Genomic DNA, 19287 nt, shown 5'->3' on the forward strand with positions numbered 1-19287 from the left:
CCACTGGTCCAGAAGGCATTTCTGTGAATGTCATAGACAGCCCGTGACACCTCCGGGAAAGACTAGACTTTTTATAGCAGGGACCCCATTTCATTAGGACCTGGACCACCTATAATTAACAGCCTGTATCTTTGTACAGTGCTGTTTGTTGTACAGCAATGGGTCCTACAACTAAGCACCATAACAAAGTGGGTAGCTGCCCTTGCTGCTATTAGAGCTTGAGAAACCTTTATGCTCAAAGTAAATTCTTCTTTCCATAATTCCTGGAAAATAGTTATCCCATTTTGTTTCAATCCTTAGCACGCCTTTAGAAGTGGGTGGCATAAATGGGCACTCCAAGAGCAATAAAAAATCTCAAGCATATGAAGTGAACACACCAATTGTTCCTTGTTCATCTCATTCCAACCAAAGTGCCAGGCCTTAAGGCCTCAAAGTTGCACCAGGCAAGATGTTAAAATCCTGCACCAGTTTACATGCTAAGTATCTGGGATACCATTCATGGAGGTTTTCAAGATACCTGACAGTGTGGGAGACAAATCATAGAATATCAGGGTTGGAAGGGACCTCAGGAGATCACCTAGTCCAACCCCCTGCTCAAAGCAGGACCAATTCCCAACTAAATCATCCCAGCCAGGGCTTTGTCAAGCCGGGCCTTAAAAACCTCCAAGGAAGGAGACTCCACCACCTCCCTAGGTAACCCATTCCAGTGCTTCACCACCCTCCTAGTGAAATAGTGTTTCCTAATATCCAACCTGGACCTCCCCCACTGCAACTTGAGACCATTGCTCCTTGTTCTGTCATCTGCCACCATTGAGAACAGCCGAGTTCCATCCTCTTTGGAACCCCCCCTCAGGTAGTTGAAAGCAGCTATCAAATCCCCCCTCATTCTTCTCTTCTGCAGACTAAACAATCCCAGTTCCCTCAGCCTCTCCTCATAAGTCATGTGCTCCAGACCCCTAATCTGAGGCTCATCAGAGGAAATCTTGCAATTTAGGCTTCTATTCCTCTATAGAAGCCTCCTTTGGTAGAAAAAGGTGTGACTGTATTGGATCTCACATACTTTTTTAAATTACAAGGATTTGCTTTTTAGGGGCAACTTCTGTTTCTGCTGATAATTCTACCATAATAACGAAGTCTGCTTTATCCTTTATCCCTATGTCTGTGAATCACTGCTCACTACTTCCCGCTTGTGATGAATGAGAAGAGAAGCTGTGCAGCAGAATGAGAAATTTCTTGCCTGCTAATTTTCTTTCTCTTAGCAGATTCTCTTCTCGTTCAGCCCACTATGGTAGTCTGGTAAATGACTGGAATAGAAAATAATTTTTTTTCTCTAAAGAGAGACTTGAAGGCAATTTATATATTTAGGTTAGTTAATGTAATTTCAAGTTGTCTGAATGCTAATAGGTTGCTGGAGGGCTTCTACAGGTTTTAAAAAATTCTTCTAGTGGCCTGAGTTGAACAGCAGGGCTTAGATCATAAGAACGGCCCTACTGGGTCAGACCAAGGGTCCATCTAGCCCAATATCCTGTCTTCCGACAGTGGTCAGTGCCAGGTGCCCCGGAGGGAATGAACAGAACAGGTAATCATCAAGTGATCCATCCCCTGTCTCTCATTCTCAGCTTCTGGCAACTGGAGCCTTGAGTACCAGTTGGATCGCCTCTGAATTCTACAGAGGAGATGCATTACTTAGTTGTGATGGAGAAGCTGCTAACCAAAAATTAGCAGGGATAAGAAACTTTTCATTCAAAGAGGAGATTGGTTGTGAGTTGAAGTTTGCAAACACTGTGTTTTGGCCAGTTAAAAACTATGATGCCTTGAGTAATTTCAGATGATGGATATAAATATAAAGTAACACATTTTTCTAAAAGTAGTCTGAACTTTTCTTGTCCCTTGAGTCCAAAAGCAGTAGGATCTTTTGAAGGGGAAAATGATCAAGGAGTAACTGAGGCTAAGGTAGTGAACTGAAAAAAAATCTGTCCATGTGTAGCGTCAGCAATAAATGTATTAAATATGATGCTTGGGTGCCTGAAAAAGGTAGGTGTGTGTGTAGATATGTACGTATATCATCGGGAATCCCTCGAAGTTGAGGATGATTGTCTTTCATGGATTGTCCATTTCAAATAATCTGTGGATCCGTTGATGACTGATAAGGCCTATTCTGGAGCTGCAGACTCTGCCACATTGCAGACGTGTTTCCGAGCAGGGCGGGTGACCTTGGGGTATTAGTTCGGGCCATACCACGCACTCTCTCACATCTGTTCTTCCGTTACATGTAGTTGCATCTAATTTTCAAAGTGCTGAGTTCCCTGTCTCAAGCAGTTCCTCCATTGTTGTCGGTCCTGGGTTATAAATTCCCACAAGTTGACGTTAACGTTGAATTTCCTCCTGTTAGCCTTGAGGACATCCCTGTAACGTTTTTTCTGCCCTCCTCTGAGGTTTTTCTGCCTTGGCTGAGTTGAGAGTAGAAGACTTGTTTTGGCAGTCTGGAATCAGGCATCCTGACAATGTGGCTTGCACAGCGAAGTTGATGATAAATAATAATGGCCTCAATGCTCGTAATATTAGCTTGTGAGAGGACGCTGATGTTCGTGTGTCTATCATCCCATTTGATTGCAGAATGTTATGCATACAGCATTGATACTTCTCCAGCGCCTTAAGATGTGTCATGTATGTTGTCCACCTTTCAGCCCCATACTGTAGGGTGGGGATCACACCGTTTTACAGACCATGAGTTTGGCTTTGGTTCTGATGTCGCAATCTTCAAACACCACCTTTTTCAGATGACCAAGAACTTGGCTTGCACATTTGAGATGATACTGGATGTCTTCATCAATATCATACCAATGTCTGTGAGAGATGGATTCCAAGATATGGGAAGCGTGCAACATTCCCTAGAGGGTTATTGTGGATCTGTATTGCTGTTGCTGGGAATTGTGCACCAGAAGCTTGCTGATGGAGGACCTTTGTTTTCTGGATGTTAAGTGCCAGTCCCATTTTCTGATATGCTTCAGCAAAGATGTTGATGATGGCTTGAAGATCTGTTTCCGAGTGAGCATGCACTACAGTGTTGTCAGCATACTGAAGCTCGATGACTGAAGTTGGCGATGTTTTGATTCTGGATTGGAAGCGGCCAAAGTTCAACAGTTTGCTATCCATTCAGTAGATTAGCTGCACTCCTACCAGTATCTTATCAGTGATCAAATAAAGCATTGCAGCAAGGAAGATGGAGAAGAATGTCGGGGCAGTGACACGGCCCTGATAAACGCCTGTCTTAACCTTAAAAGGAAGCTGTAGTAGATGCATTACAGAGGATGACCGTTTGTGTGTCATCATGAAGGAGCCGAAGAATGGTGATAAATTTTGGTGGACATCCATACTTTAGAAGGCTTTTCCACAACACTTCTCTGTTAATGGAGTCAAAGGCTTTTGTCAGGTCAATGAACGCCTGGGATAGTGGTCTGTGGTGGTCTCTACATTTTTCCTGCAGCTGGCAACCTGTGAGGATCATGTCAATAGTGCCTCTAGATGATCTAAACCCACACTGAGATTCAGGAAGAATGTCTTCTGCAAGAGAGAAGAGGCCGGTTCAGGAGAAGTCTTGAGTCTTTCCTGCAGTTGCTAACAGAGAAATTCACCTATAATTTCCACAGTCGGATTTATCTCCTTTTTTGAAAATCGTCACAATCATAGCATCTCTAAATTCAAATAGGATTTTCTCATGGTTCCAGATTTTCAAAGCAAGATTGTGTAGCTGTGAGGTGAGTTCCTCTCCCCCCGCTTGTAAATTTCTGTAGCGATTCCACCAACTCCAGGTGCCTTGTTGTTCTTCATCTGCCTAATAGCTCTGCACACTTCTTCCAGGGTTGGAGGTATTCCAAATTAATCTCTGATTGGGTGTTGTGGGATCAAGGTGAAGACACTGTCATCAACAGCAGAATCCTGATTGAGGAGATCTTTGAAGTGTTGCTTCCAGTGTGCGTTGATGGCTTCCATTTTTTTGATCAACTCCCCTCCATCTTTAGATCTCAGGGTGGTTGGCCTCGGATGCATGGGCCATAAATGGTTTAAACAGCATTAAAGAAGCCATGCATATCATGGGTTTCAGCGAGAAGTTGAAGCTCATTTGATTTATCCAGCCACCATCTGTTCTTCATGTCATTAATTTTTTTGGAACTCTACCTTTGCTTGTTGGTGAGCTGACTTCTTTTGCACAGAGTTGCTGCTGTTCTGCCAGACACAAAAGGTCTTGTTTATGATCTGTTTGTAGAACAATATGCCGTCAGCTGCAGTACTGTGTCCTACGTTGGTTATTTCATCTTAAAGACAAATGAAAACGAAAAGTGTGTCGTCTTCACATTTTCTTTGGAAGAAGCCATAGTGAGATGGATGGGGGTAGGGGTACAGAGACATAGCCAGTCTTGCACTAACAGGAGGAGTACACAAGTGTTATCTATCTTCATCTATATTACATCATACAAGGGATAGCTCAGTGGTTTGAGCATTGGCCTGCTAAACCCAGGGTTGTGAGTTCAGTCCTTGAGGGGGCCACTTAGGGATCTGGGGCAAAAATCTGTCTGGGGATTGGTCCTGCTTTGAGCAGGGGGTTAGACTAGATGACCTCCTGAGGTCCCTTCCAACCTTGATATTCTATGATTTTATGATTCCTAATGGAGTCAAACAATGGTGAAATTGAAGCCACTTTTTATTCTCCGATCCCCTTCTTAGATCTGTCCAGTTTACAATTGGTGCTGGTTGTCACTGGGCCCAAGGAGGAGTTTTGGTAGTTTGATATCAGCCAGATGCCAGGGAAGCCCAGCCATTCTTGTGTCGTAGTCTGAGCGGAAGCCAGGTGTAAAGGATGCTAACATAGCTCTGTGCCGACAAAATATTCCCCTGTGCTTGGGGAATCCATAGAATCAAAAGACTGGAAGGGACCCGGAGAGGTCATCTAGTCCAGTCCCCTGCACTCATGGCAGACTAAGTATTGTCTAGACCATCCCTGACAAGTTTGTCTAACCTGCTCTTAAAAATCTCCAATGACAGAGGTTCCACAATCTCCCTAGGCAATTTATTCCAGTGCTTAACCACCCTGACAGTTAGGAAATTTTTCCTAATGTCCAGCCTAAACGTCCCTTGCTGCAATTTAAACACATTGCTTCTTGTCCTATCCTCAGAGGTTAACAAGAACAATTTACCTCCCTCCTCCTTGTAACAACCTTTTATGTACTTGAAAACTGTTATCATGTCCCCTCTTGATCTTCTCTTCTCCAGACAAACCAAACCCAGTTTTTTCAGTCTTCTCTCAGAGGTCATGTTTTCTAGCCCTTTAATCATTTTTGTTGCTCTTCTCTGGATTTTCTCCAATTTGTTTACATCTTTTCTGAAATGTGGCACCCAGAATTGACACAATAGTCCAGTTGAGGCCTAATCAGCATGAAGTAGAGCAGATGAATTACCTTTGGTGTCTTGCTTTCAACACTCCTGCTAATACATCCCAGAATGTTTGCTTTTTTTGCAACAGTGTTACACTGCTGACTCATATTTAGCTTGTGGTCCACTATGACTCCCAGATCCCTTTCCACAGTACTCCTTCCTAGGCAATCATTTCCCATTTTGTATGAAGGCTCTTGTCACTGGGGCAGCTGCTTTTGAGGCAGTGTTTGACCATTGGAGCAGTACAAAGCCACCCAATGTAATGGAAGATGTGGTCATTGAGTGGCCACATACACCCGGTATGCAGAGATCATCTTGGCCTAGATTCCAGGAAGACTTTGTTCCTCCCTGAATCAAAAGGCCTCTTTTCTTCAACTCAGAGGCTAAAAGGCTTGTGTCCTTACCAGCTGTCAGCCCCTCCCTCCCAACTGACAGCTTATGAACTTCCCTGGGGGACAGATAATTCAAGCTTTGTCCAGGGAAATTCACTAGCCCCTTCCTCCCAGTTTTGGCTGAGGTTTTACATGGATTTCCATTAGTGTGTGTCACTGAAGTGAGTTTTAAGTGTGGATTTGTGTTGAGTGAGCAGGCCTCACTCCAGGGGCAGGATGGATCTAAAGACATAAGCAATAACATGGAAAAGGAACAAGAGAATGGAAGACAAGAGCATGATGAGAAAGGAGGCTCAGGGTGGAGAGAGTGGGAAGAAATGAGAGCTAAAGATTAGTCCTCCCCCTTTTTAAGTTAAATAAGACTTTGAAACTCTTTCCTATGATTTATACCATAAAATAGTGTCTTACATAATTATCTCATGGAGCTTGGTCAAAAGCTTGTTTCATATTATTCTTTGAGGTCCTCGATGTTTCAGTGGAAATACAAATGCATTACGTAATGTTACTTCAGTTACTCTAGGAGAGCAATCTTCCTACTGTCAGAAAATTAAATGTCCTAGGGAGCTTGTATATTGTGTGTGTGTGTGTGTGTGTGTGTGTGTGTGTGTGTGTGTGTGTGTGTGTGAATGGAAGTACATAATTCTGAATTAACATGCCTAATTACAGCCACATTAAAGAGCTACCTATTGCTTGAATCCTGCACTTAACCAGGGGATCTGCAAGACATTGAGACAGCATAAGCTGCACATTGGGAGTGCATGTTACAAAATCTAGTAAAATAGAACTTGACATGCTCAGTGATCTACAACAAACTGAATTCAGCAGGAGGACCTAAAAGATAAGTGATTAAGGGACGTGGAAAAAATAACTTCATCTGAAGAAAAGTTAGCCCAGTGTCTTTTAAGGTTATAACCATACCATAATTGCAAATGTAAATGTTTGAACTACCTTAAACTGAAATGAACAAATTGTCTTATGTTTGATGATCATTTTTTTTCTTGTAAATCTGCTGTATCCAATCCACTATATAGCAGTCAGGAATAAAATCCAACCAGAATGGTGTGGGCAGAGATTCAGTAGAGGGAGAGAGGAGGTTCCAAAGAAGGAGGCTGGTGAAGGAATAGAATGGAATCTTTTCCTCATTATGTGTACGTGCTTGGACCCTTGGTCACCTTTACTCAGTTCTTCTCCCATCTTCTTTCTGCATCTAGAAGGCTTGGGGTGAGAGGTAAAGTAAGGAGTCCTTGGAGCAGCCAGCACTCCTCTGGGTTCATAAGGAGGAAAGAGAAAGTTTCTTCTCCTTTTCAGCAGCCAGAAGTGAGTGCAGGTTCAGACTGATCATGTATACTAGACAGGGGCTGATATGAAAGACGTAGCTGTGGTTACAACATTTAGGTATCTTGCCAACCCTCACACTTAACTAATCCATAAGTCAGTGGTTCTCAAACTTTAGTAACCCGAGGACCCCCGTTTTGATTTAAAAATTTGCCGTGGACTCAGCTCAGCCCCAGTCCCCGCCCCCACTCCACTCCTTCCCCCAAGTCCCACCCCTACTCCTCCTCTTCCCTGCCTCTTCCCTCCCCCCATGCCAGCATGCAGGAGGTGCTGGGAAGGAGCGGGAGGAGTTGATCAGCAGGGCCTGCGGACCCCCAGGGGTCCCTGGACCCCAGTCGGCGAAATGCTGCCATAAGTGAAAATGGTACAGAAGGAAAAATTAGCAGAGGAAAAGTTTAATATCTTCGTAGTATTAAGTCTCAAACGAGGCAATGTATATAAATGGAGATTTGTTTCAGGGTAGAAGTGGCTGTACACACCACATAATAAAATGGCTGACAGTGATCACAACAATAAGGGGATTTTGGATGGCAATATAAAGGCCTTCAGTAGTCTACACTGAAAAATGACTGTAAAAAGGGCATTGTGATGTTCCATTTGTCATTCAAGATTCAATTTTAAGTAAAGTTTCTAAGTTCAGCCAGTCATGTAAATTGAATCTGGGCTCTTCTGTTCTCATGTATTATTCCTCAAACTATTCCGCAGGCCAAATGAGTGCAGTCAGTTACACTTGTGCAACATTGTCTTCAATAGGATTGCACAGCTGTAACTGACAAACTCACTAAAGAGTTTTGTTGCTGCAGAAGAGAGAGAATTTCGCTCACTCTTCTAGCTGCGGCTCTGCCGGGCTAATGGGAGGAAAAGGTTGTATTAAAAAAAGCAAAGAATCCCTGTCCCTAAAGTAAGCAGCTGTAAATGACTATACACAAGGAGCAGATGGGCCCGAGTGAGTGAGTGCCATTTTTACCCAGTCACTCTTCAGAGTTGAAAAGCCCTTTGATTCCAGCGACTTCTATCTTTGTGCTGGAAGTACTGGTTTGAATTGTAACTGCTGGAATAAATTTAGCTGAAATCATCTGTAATCTTAGAAAATTATGCACCAAAAATTCATGGATGGAATTCTTAATTTCACAACTGTTGGAGGCTACTTTAGAAGGTATTTGGTGAGAGTAAGGAAAATACCTTCAAGTCTAACAGTCATTATTGCAAACTTTGCAGGAACTCTGCTTTGAAATGTGAATATATCAGAGAGTACTAGGCAACTTTAGTGCTTGGTAGCAGGGGCCACGTGGACAGTTAGTTTACGGCAGGCTAGCATGGAATAGACTTGCACTCCAGGTTGCAGTACACTAATTGTTTGTATAGAGGAGCCCTTATTCATTTACTATTAATGCAACAAATACTTCTGCTGCTTATCTCAACTGAAATATTGAGTGGTTGTTTCTTTTACACCATATTGTGTCTGTAACTTTCTTGAAACAAAATTTGATGTAACTTAATAAACTAGATGCTTTCCATCCTAGAGTGTGGAGAAAAACTGAATTTGTAGGGAGTTGGTTAAAATCCAGCGGTAAAGATGGTGGCACTTGTGTCTCGGGGGGGGGGGGGGGGGAGTACTAAAACTCTTATTCAGATGTTTATAGAGAGTAAATGAGTTTCTACAATGGAAAAACTAGCAGTTATCTTCTGAGTCTCAAATCTTCCTGAGAGCACCGAGGAAGATGAGTCTTGGAATAACAGATCTTCCATTCTCTCTGAGAAAGTCCATTTTGTCTTTGCAAATATCAAATATTTCTTCTTTCAGTCACATTAGCCTTTGCAGTATTGGTAGGTAGTTCAACTCTGTTTTATTTTAAATTATGGTTTGAGATAGCTATTGTTGTGCTTAAAAGCACAGTCCGTTTGAAGAGAAGAAACTACAGGGAGCTTGAAAACCATACACTTAACAGCCTGAAGATTAAGGTGTTACTGGCCAGTATGGAAAAAATTGTCTTGCCACACAATTCAAAACTCCCCGCGAATGGCTAAGATGTATTTTCCTTGTGTACTGCTCACCCTGTACTGAACTTATTGTCAATCAACTTTATATTCTAAATACTCTGAAAGCATAACAGAAATAAGAAAAGTAGTAACTTTTTACTCTTCCTGTCTTTACTTCACTTTATATTTTCCTGTAACAGAAAATGTGTTTTACAATAGTGTCTGGAGGTTCCAACAGATTATACAGTGCTGTCCCAAATAGCTCCAGGCCCAAGTGCTTACAAACCAAATGAACAAGACGGGATGGAGGATCACCCCCATTTTATAGATGGGGTTTTGAAGCACAGATTAAGTGACTTGCCCAAGGTTACACATCAAGTCTGTGGATCCAGGAATTAAACCCAGGTCTCTTGTGTTCCAGTTCAGTGTCCTACCCTACAAGAACATGGCATATCATTCCTGTTTTGTCTTCAGTGTTAGTTTTTTCTTTCTCTGCCCTTTATGTCCTTCTTCCTACCTAGTTTCAGAGCTGCTGTATTTTCTGGATCATATTGATGGCCTGCGAAAGGCTGCTTTGCGCGACTCTGGCCAAAAAAAAAAAGTACCTTTTTAGCTTGACTTACAGGGTCAGTGGAGTATTCTCCCAGCATGAGATGAATCCTCTGGTCTAGGGTTGCTGTAGCTCTTAAGTCACTCCCCCACCTGGCCCAGGGGTAAAGGGCTGGGCTAGAGGAAAGGGGGCATGGCCAGGGTATTCCAACATGTTGCTGGCCATGGGCACTGATAGAAAATATGGGATGGCCACTGTCCAGAGACAATGACCAGTTGAAAAACAATCATTTGCAGGCTGCTGGAAGGGACAGCGTGCATAGTTTCCTACCAAAATGTTTGAGGCCTCCATCTTTCATCTCAGACTTTCACTAATTAGTGCGTGACACCCTTAAAGCAACACCCTCTGACTTCTTGAAGGAAGAGGGCACGTTCTTTTCCTTCAACAGCTTGGCAGCTGTGTAGGTGCATCTCTGTCACCCTCCTTGTTCCTGAAATTTCTACCTCCTGAGCGGGGTGGCAGTTTCTCTGATAGGATTTTTCCCGCAGCTTCAGTTTGAGTCTTTCACTCCAGCTCTTGCCTTTGCTACTGCTCCTAGATTAGCAGTCAGTTTTACTTTTGCTTACAGGTTTCTGAATAGCAGCAGTTTTCACTTCTGCAGCTTGACAAACCAGCAGGAGCAGGGGCACCAGCTCTGTGTGCAGACTTGGGAGGATTACAGTTCCTCAATTCACAATTCACATTTGGAAACTTATCTTTGCAACCATAAGCGTTAGAAACTTCATTTTTAAAATGAAAACTTAGATTCTACAGAAGATGTTGGTACTTGCCTGATAAAGCCTCCTACTTTCCCGAGGGTACGTTAACTCTTTAAGGCCTTGAAAATGCATGTTTTCATGGCCATCGCTTGGGCAAAGCCAGTGACTCTGAAAACCGCCCCTAAAACAGTTTTGTTGGGGGTTGTTTCTCAAGTTGTTCCTTTCAAAACTTTGATTTGCTTAAATTTGTTTTTCTTGATACTAGAAATTCAATTGACCCTAGCTAAGAGACTAAAGAAGTTTAGCTTATTTAGTTTATCCAAGAGACATTTAGGAGATAACTTGACTACAGATTGCAAGTACCTACATGGGTAGAAGACTTGATAGAGGGTTCTTTAATTTATCAGACAGACATAAGATTCAGTTGCTGGAAGCTGAAGCTAAGAAAACTGAGACTAAAATAAGGTAATGAACCATTGGAGCAATTTACCTAGGGATGTGGTAGCTTCTGTCACTTGAAGTCTTTAAATCCAGATGAAATCTCTCTCCAAAAGATGTGCCCTAGCTCAAAAAGAAGTGATGGATTGGATGCAGGAACTGAACCATTTAGTGAAATTCTATGGCCTGTGTTGTGCACAAGGTCGGACTAGCTGATCATAATCCCTTCACTTTTCACACACTCAGTTTTAAAAGGCTTGACGATCAGGCTGAAGTCTCCATGTCTTGGAAATATCTTGGCTATCGTAGCTTCCTTAATAGTATGCTCCTAAGAAACAGGACTTTTCTGTGAAACTATAACCTTTAAAAGGGATTAATTCCAGTAGAGAACCTTGGGAACTTGCAAACATACAGTACCAAGATTTTCAGAAGTCTAGGATTTTGGGAATCTGCTTGAAAGGGACCTGATTCTCAGATGGTAGGTAATCTGACAAATCAGGCCACTTGCAGTGTTTCAGGTTGGACACCCTAAAAGTGAGGCATGGAAAATCACTTTTGAAATTATTGACCGCATGATGTAACAGTTCATGTTTCTACTAATTTTATTTGGCTCTATCAGGTGAAATTACAGAAATGTGTATGTTGGGGACTTGATTGCAGAGATCAGGGAATGATACTCAGTGAAAAAAGATTGAATGGCTGTGTGTTTCTGTATTGCTGGCAAATCTGAGTCTACTGAATTCAACAATTTCACGTTTTTATTGATACTAATAAAAAGTGTTTGAAAAAAACATTTTAAAAGGATTTCTTTTCAGGGATGCAGTCTAATATTAGTCTCACAGTACCTATGTCCACTTCTAAATGAGAGATTGGCTTTACCTGTATGCTTTATGCTTGTCCACTGATTAGAGCTCTAACAAACTCGTTCTTTACCATCAATAGTGTAAGTTACATGCTCTATATTGCAAAAAAACATTTCGAATATGCTGCATAGAACCCAGAAAACAAGCCGTGTCTTATTGGACAGTGAGACAAATATGGAAAACTTCACATTTAAATCAGAAAAGGCATTGTTGGCAGTGTTACTGTTTAAAACTAAAATAAAATAGTCCATATCACATTATATACAAATTCCTGCTGCTTTGCCCACACAAGTTGAAGGAAGGAACTGAGGTTCCCTCTAGAGAACCACCAACAGATGATATCCAGCTTGGCCTATACTGATTATGGATAACTAGTGATCCTAATGGAGAACATATGAGTTCTGACAGGGCTTAAGTACATAAGTATACAAGTGAGTGTCAGTTTGGAAAGTTCTTCTAATTTTGTATAGGCTTTTCGTTTTCAGTAGGTTTACTTATTTTCAACTTTGAGGGCTTCACTGTTTCATTGTTCGGGGATTAATCAGTCTTATTCTGGGGTAACTATCTCATTATAGATTGCCTATTTAGGATTTATATCTTTCTCGGTGTGAAATTACAATTGTTTTAGGTCCTGAAGCAAGGTTTTCCTGGGAAGCGTAAAAATATAATCAGGACTCTGATAATTACTAATTTACTTACTGATCCTTTTACCTGTTTGTTTCTTACTAGATCCTGGATTTGAGCATTTTAAGATAGCAGAAAAATCCCATGGGAATTGGATCAAGCTCTACCTAGAGGGAAATAATTCAGAAGTCCTCTTAAACCTTGGCAAAAAGGTCCTTAAGCAATATTTAGAGGCTCTGAAGATCCTGAGTTCTTCACTAAGCAAGCAAGTGGCACAATACGACATGTATTCAATGACGGTGGGGACTGTGATAGTCCTGGAGGTATGAATTGATAAGTTTAGGAAGGAGGTTATATGATGGCATTGCCTGTGCTAGAGGAGAATGGACTTGATGACCCAGGAGGTCCCTTCCCAATTTATGTTCTTGTGAATTCACATCTCGTTATGAAGCGGCTAAGAACAGAAACTTTCATTTTGCTCTTTTGACTACATAGTATGGTCTTAGTAATGATTACTGCCGGAAATTGGGAACTGTTTCACAGTGTTAACTCTTTCCCATTGAAAGATGAAGTATAACTTTTTAACACACCAAAATTATTTTATGGGATAAGTGTCAGGAAGCTTTTGGTATAATCTCTTTGGTTTACTCTTTCTATGCTTTGATATTTACAGTAAGTGTGCAGATGTGCTCCAACTTTAACTGCTCTTGTATCCACTAGCCTATATTGCTTCATGAACAGAGCTGCTCTCTATAAAAGCATAGAGCAGCTATGCCAACATTCTGTTTGTGCCTAATGATGATGTAAAGTTCACATTTCAGGAGTCAGGGTCAAATTCTCAGATGTAGGAACATTTATTCTTTGTACTTAAAGGTGTAATCTTGGGAAAGGAGTGCTTCCTGCAAGGAGCTCAGTGCCCTCAACTCCTGCTTAAGAGCTTCTGTAGGAGCTGAGAGTACTCAGCAGCTCACAGGACTGGGCCCTAAAAATAGCAAATACCATCTTTGGTATGGAGCCTGGAACAGGCTATTTGTAGGTGATTTTTTTTTAATGTGGATAATTATTAGGGCTGTCGATTAATCGCAGTTAACTCACATGATTAACTCAAAAAATTAATTGCGATTAAAAAAATTTATTGCAGTTTTAATCACACTGTTAAACAATAGAATACCAATTGAAATTTATTAAATATTTTTGGATGTTTTTCTACATTTTCAAATATATTGATTTCAGTTGCAACACAGAATACAAAGTGTACAGTGCTCACTTTATACTATTTTTTATTACAGATATTTGCACTGTAAAAATGATAAACAAGAAATAGTTTTTTTCAATTCGCCTCATACAAGTACTGTAGTGCAATCTCTTTATCGTGAAAGTGCAACTTACAAATGCAGATTTTTTTTTGTTACATAACTGCATTAAAAAACAAAACAGTGTAAAACTTCAAAGCGTACAAGTCCTCCTCCTTGTTCAGCCAATTGCTAAGACAAACAAGTTTGTTTACATTTATGGGAGATAATGCTGCCTGCTTCTTATTTACAACGTCTCCTGAAAGTGAGAACAGGCATTCTCATGGCACTGTTGTAGCCAGCATTGCAAGGTATTTACATGCCAGATATTCTAAACAGTCATATGCCCCTTCATGCTTCGGCCATCATTCCAGAGGACATGCTTCCATGCTGGTGACGCTCATTAAAAAAAGTGTCAATTAAATTTGTGACTGAACTCCTCGGGGGAGAATTGTATGTCTCCTGCTCTGTTTTACCTGCATTCTGCCATATATTTCATGTTATAGCAGTCTCAGATGGTGACCCAGCACATGTTGTTCATTTTAAGAATGCTTTCACTGCACATTTGACAAAATGCAAAGAAGGTACCAATGTGAAATTTCTAAAGATAGCTACAGCACTTGACCCAAGGTTTAAGAATCTGAAGTGCCTTCCAAAATCAGAGAGGGACGAGGTGTGGAGCATGCTTTCAGAGGTCTTAAAAGAGCAACACTCCGATGTGGAAACTACAGAATCCGAACCACCAAAAAAGAAAATGAGCCTTCTGCTGGTGGCGTCTGACTCAGACGATGAAAATGAGCATGTGTCGATCCGCACTGCTGGAGATAGTTATCGAGCAGAACTCAACGTCCGTATGGATGCATGTCCTCTGAAATGGTGGTCAAAGCAAGAAGGGATATACGAATCTTCAGCGCATTTGGCACGTAAATGTCTTGCGACTCCGGCTACAACAGTGCCATGTGAATGCCCGTTCTTACTTTTAGGTGATGTTGTCAACAAGAAGCGGGCAGCATTGTCTTTTGCAAATGTAAACAAACTTGTTTGAGTGATTGGCTGAACAGGAAGTACACCTCTACCCTGATATAACGCGGTCCTTGGGAGCTAAAAAATCTCACCGCTTTATAGGTGAGATTGCGTTCTATCGGGTTTGGTCCGGTAGGGCGTACCAGCAAGAGCCGGTACGCCGTGCCGGACTGGACCGGCTTCCCCGGCGGTGATTTAAAGGGCCCGGTGCTCCAGCTGCTGTGGGGAGCCCTGTGCCCTTTAAATCACCGCCAGAGCTCCGGCAGCGGGGCTCGGGTGGTGCTTTAAAGGGCCCGGGGCTCCCCGCTGCTTTACCACGTTATATCCGAATTCATGTTATATCGGGTCACGTTCTGTCGGGGCAGAGGTGTAGTACCGAGTGGACTTGTAGGCTCTAAAGTTTTACATGTTATTTTTGAGTGCAGTTATTTTTTTGTACATAATTCTACATTTTAAGTTCAACTTTCACGATAAAGGGATAGCACTACAGTATTTGTGTTAGGCGAATTGAAAAATACTATTTCTTTTTCTTTTTTACAGTGCAAATATTTGTAATCAAAAATAAATATAAAGTGAGCAGTGTACACTTTGTATTTTGTGTTGTAATTGAAATCAATATATTTGAAATGTAAAAAAAATCCAAAAATATGTAAATCAATGGTATTCTATTATTATTTAACGGCATGATTAATCTTTTTAATTGCGCGACAGCCCTACCTCCTAGGTTTAAAAAAATTCCATCGTGTCGGATCACATTGACACCCACATAGGTCATCTCAGTGTTTAAAACCTGTAGATCCACAGCACTTGAGTTAATGGAACAACTGGTGGTAATGGTATTGGATTAGCCACTATAGGGAGATGAGGCAACATTTGGGTTTCACACTATTTGCTGGCAGAGGAATGCTGAGGCTCAGGAAATACTAGATTTTATGCCAGGTTCCATAGTGGCACATAAGGGTCTGTATAAACATTAGATTGTGCCCCTGGCCTCACCTGCCCCTTCCAGCCTGTCCTTGTCCGTCTCCCTCCTCGCGCTTCATGCCTCTGTATTAGTCAGGTGGCTTCCTCTTCTATTACCAGTACTGGGGAGTATTGAGAGCCCAGGATAGAGTCTCCCTGCTTTTAATTCTTCTGCTTGGTGCTACAACAGTCCCTGATTGCCAAGAGAACCAATTGCAAAGATAGTCCTGCTCATCCCCTGCAGTCCTGAGATAAAGTCTGTGCACTGTTGATCTGTGGGGTAGCACATGCGTTGTGCGGTCAGCATGTAGGAACTGTGAGGGGTTGGAGCATGCTCAGTACAGATGAAATCTTCCGAGAATGTAGCTGTTGTACTCTACTAAATCTCAACTGAGCATGTGTGAACTGAGGTTTTGAGGATCAGAACTTGTCCAAATATGAATGAATTTTCACAAAGATGGCGAAAAGCACATCCCTGTCACTAGGGGGACCCTGGCCAAATTTCAAGTCTCTGATCCAAAGTATGGAGGCACTAGAGCTTCTCAACAAAATGGTTAAGAATTTTTTAACATGGGCAAAATATCAATATGAGAAACAGCTGTGATTTTGCCGAGACTTTAAAAAAAGAAAATTCATCCTGAGGCAAACAGCAAACATGGAAAATTTCAGCCTAAACCATTAGTTTGGTGAGCTTATAAGAAACTGAAAATAGGGCATTAGAATGGAAAGGGCTGGGTAAAACCAGGTCTTAGAATGGAAAACACCAGGCAAGTAGTTGATTGTGCGATTAACTACATAGGCACTTTATAACCACTTTATAATAACCTGCCCTCTGTAAATCTGCTCCTCTCTAACTATAGAGGAGAAAATGGAGGGTCACTGTGGCGTTACGGGTTTGGGTCAGTTTCTGCAGGTATCTTAGTTCTTTTGTCCTTAATGTCCATAATGGCAATTTTAGCTCATAACTAGATGAGTGATATATTTTCCAAGCGTTAATTTCAGAAGAGCCGATGGATCAGACATTTCTCCCCACCTTTGTCGGGCTACATTATAAACTCTTTGTTGCAGACTCTCTCTGTTTATGTGTATGTCCAGCACCCACCACCCTGGAGCCCTGATCTTAGTTGGGGTCTCTAGGCACTAAACAACAATTGTAATATTAAATAATGTGGAAGTATATGTGTTAGTGCATGCTAGAGGTGTACACATGAATACATGTGTGTATCTGCATGTAGGTGTGGGAGTCCATTTCTATAGATTTATTTATACAGGTATCTGGACAGGTGCATTTCTGTGGTTTTGCTCTATAGATTTGTATTTGGGCTTCAGGAGTGGGTCTTTAATAGACCCATTGCAGCTGTGTTAATGTGTGGTCCTAATTCCACACATAAAATTACAATAACTTTAGTGAACAAAAAATATGGAGCTGGTTACAAAAAATGGGGAGAAGAGGGCAGGGAAAGAATCATGAAAACCTTTGTGAAATTTGATTTTTTTTAAAATTACCCTTTTTAACTATTTTGCTGCCAGCTCTAGTGTCCTGTAACAATTAAAAGATGAACTTAGCATAACACATCTGTCAAAACAGTAATATGCCTGTTTGGTCCTTGCAGTGAAAATGAGCATGAGAGAGGGTGAGGGAGAGCAAGCAACAGAGGGAGAGAGGATGGAGTGAGCAGGGAAGTGGGGCCTCAGGAAGGGGTGGGGCAAGGGCGGGGCCTTGGAAGGGGTGGGGTAGTGGGCGGGGCAAGGGTGTTTGGTTTTCTGGAATTAGAAAGTTGGCAACCCAACAGAGGGGGCGCCAATGCACCTGGAGTGGCGCTCCCATAGGGGGACACATCTCAAAAAACTGCAGTTACTGCATAGGGTGAGCAATCATTTCTTCATACTAGAAACCATATTCTGCAAGCCCTCCCTGTTCAGGGATGCCATTGAAATCAGTGGGAGTTTTGTATATTGAGGACTTGCAGGATTTCTGTGCCACAGTTTGTATATCACTTTAAAAACACTATAATATGTAAGTGTATTCTTCAGTTACAACTGGCATAAAGCTGCCCAGTCTGGCATGTACCTTCCATCACACACACCCTTGTTGCAAAATATATTTACTAGCAGTGCAGTATGGAAAACAACAACACTGTTTTCCTTTGAATGTTTGCTCTGTACTCTATCTGTAGTTTTGAATCTATCTAGTGACCATCTCAGTATTTTTGCTCTCTTTTCTAGGTTCTGCTTCTGCTTTTGCTCAGCATGCCGAAAGCACTGAGCAGCAGGGCTGAATTTGAAGTGCCACTCTCCCCTCCGCTGTTTTCTCTGCTGTTTTACTTGATGTGCCTGATGCTCTGTGCAGTTCATGTAATTGTATGCACATCAGCGGAAAGCTTGTGCTATTTCTGCAGTATATCATGGTTAATGGCAGTTGGAGTGATGATGCTGATTTCTGCACTTATGTGTGTAATTTTATCCGCCTTTGGAAAGATGCTTGAGAATCCCAAACTTCCAGCTAAGGTGAGACCACTCTTTAAGAAATATAGTTGACGCCTTTTGCTGTTTATGATGTATCCTCGAGCAAAGGCTTATCTGAGGTTCCTGGTGTATGCTAAAGGTATAGTATAATTTGAACCCACTTAAAGAGAGTAACATTGAAATGCTATACAGTCACTATGGCATCATACTGATTACTATAATGAAGATTGTAAAAAGTGTTCATTTTCACATTACTTTAAGAAATGTTCTAATGAGTGTAATTTTGCATTTGATTTACTAGATTAGAAACAATTTATGCAGCACACTAGTTACATGCCTCGTACGCTATGACACTTGCATATACAACTAAAGCAGTTTGGGTGATGTCAAAATACTGCACACTGAAGATAACTGGTTGTATTTTCCAGATACTTGGAACATGACAACATTTTGAGTAAGAAAACAGGCATCGTTAGCTTTTTAGTTTCATAAAACAAATTCAGAGGTTTTAAAACCACATCAGCTATATGAAACTGACTGCCCCTTCTCAGCAGGTGGTAATAATGGAAAAATCAATTAATATTTAAATACAGAAGCTGTATGGTTTCCCTTACTGTCTTGATTGTAAAAAGAATCATTGGTTTTGTGGTCTGATAGCTGGCTGACAGCAAATACTTGGTAAAGTAATGAACTAATCAACGAATGGACAGATCTGCTGAGCGAGACCCCCGATTGTACAGTCTACTCTTGAAAAGGAATGTTGATCTCAAAATGGCCTATACACACTTCAGTCGTCTCTGAATTTTCTTACTTAGGCTTTGACTTTTAGCTTTTATTTTATTTACTATGAAATAAGGAAATGTATTTCTTAGATTAATGTTGCTTTAACTAAAAGTAGTCTGACCTTGACACTGCTAACATTTCATAGTGCCTTAATAGTCTCTGCTGAGATGGAAACATTTACTCATGGTGAGCAGTGCTGGGTACTCTTTTTCTTTCTACAGTTTTCCACATTTTTTCATAGTCCCAATTCCTCCTCCTCTCCCCCCCCCCCCATTTTATAAATAGCAACAAGCCAAAAAATAATGGTTAGTACTTGGAGAAAGTTGCTTACCTGTAACTTGAGTTCGTATAGATTATCAGTGAAGATCCCCACACTCCAACAGGTGG

The 19287-nt window shown here is 41.4% G+C and overlaps 1 protein-coding gene across 1 annotated transcript in view; it reads left to right on the top strand.

Moving 5' to 3' along the window:
- The window catches only part of PIGG (phosphatidylinositol glycan anchor biosynthesis class G (EMM blood group)), a 124211-nt gene that overhangs the window by 36594 nt on the left and 68330 nt on the right, over positions 1-19287 (top strand). The window contains exons 7-8 of the mRNA XM_065406664.1: positions 12479-12696; positions 17878-18159. Coding sequence (XP_065262736.1) covers positions 12479-12696; positions 17878-18159 — 500 coding nt within the window. The remainder of the gene's footprint in view (positions 1-12478; positions 12697-17877; positions 18160-19287) is intronic.

Source organism: Emys orbicularis, chromosome 6 (assembly GCF_028017835.1).
Source record: "Emys orbicularis isolate rEmyOrb1 chromosome 6, rEmyOrb1.hap1, whole genome shotgun sequence".
In the NCBI taxonomy this organism is placed as follows: domain Eukaryota; kingdom Metazoa; phylum Chordata; order Testudines; family Emydidae; genus Emys; species Emys orbicularis.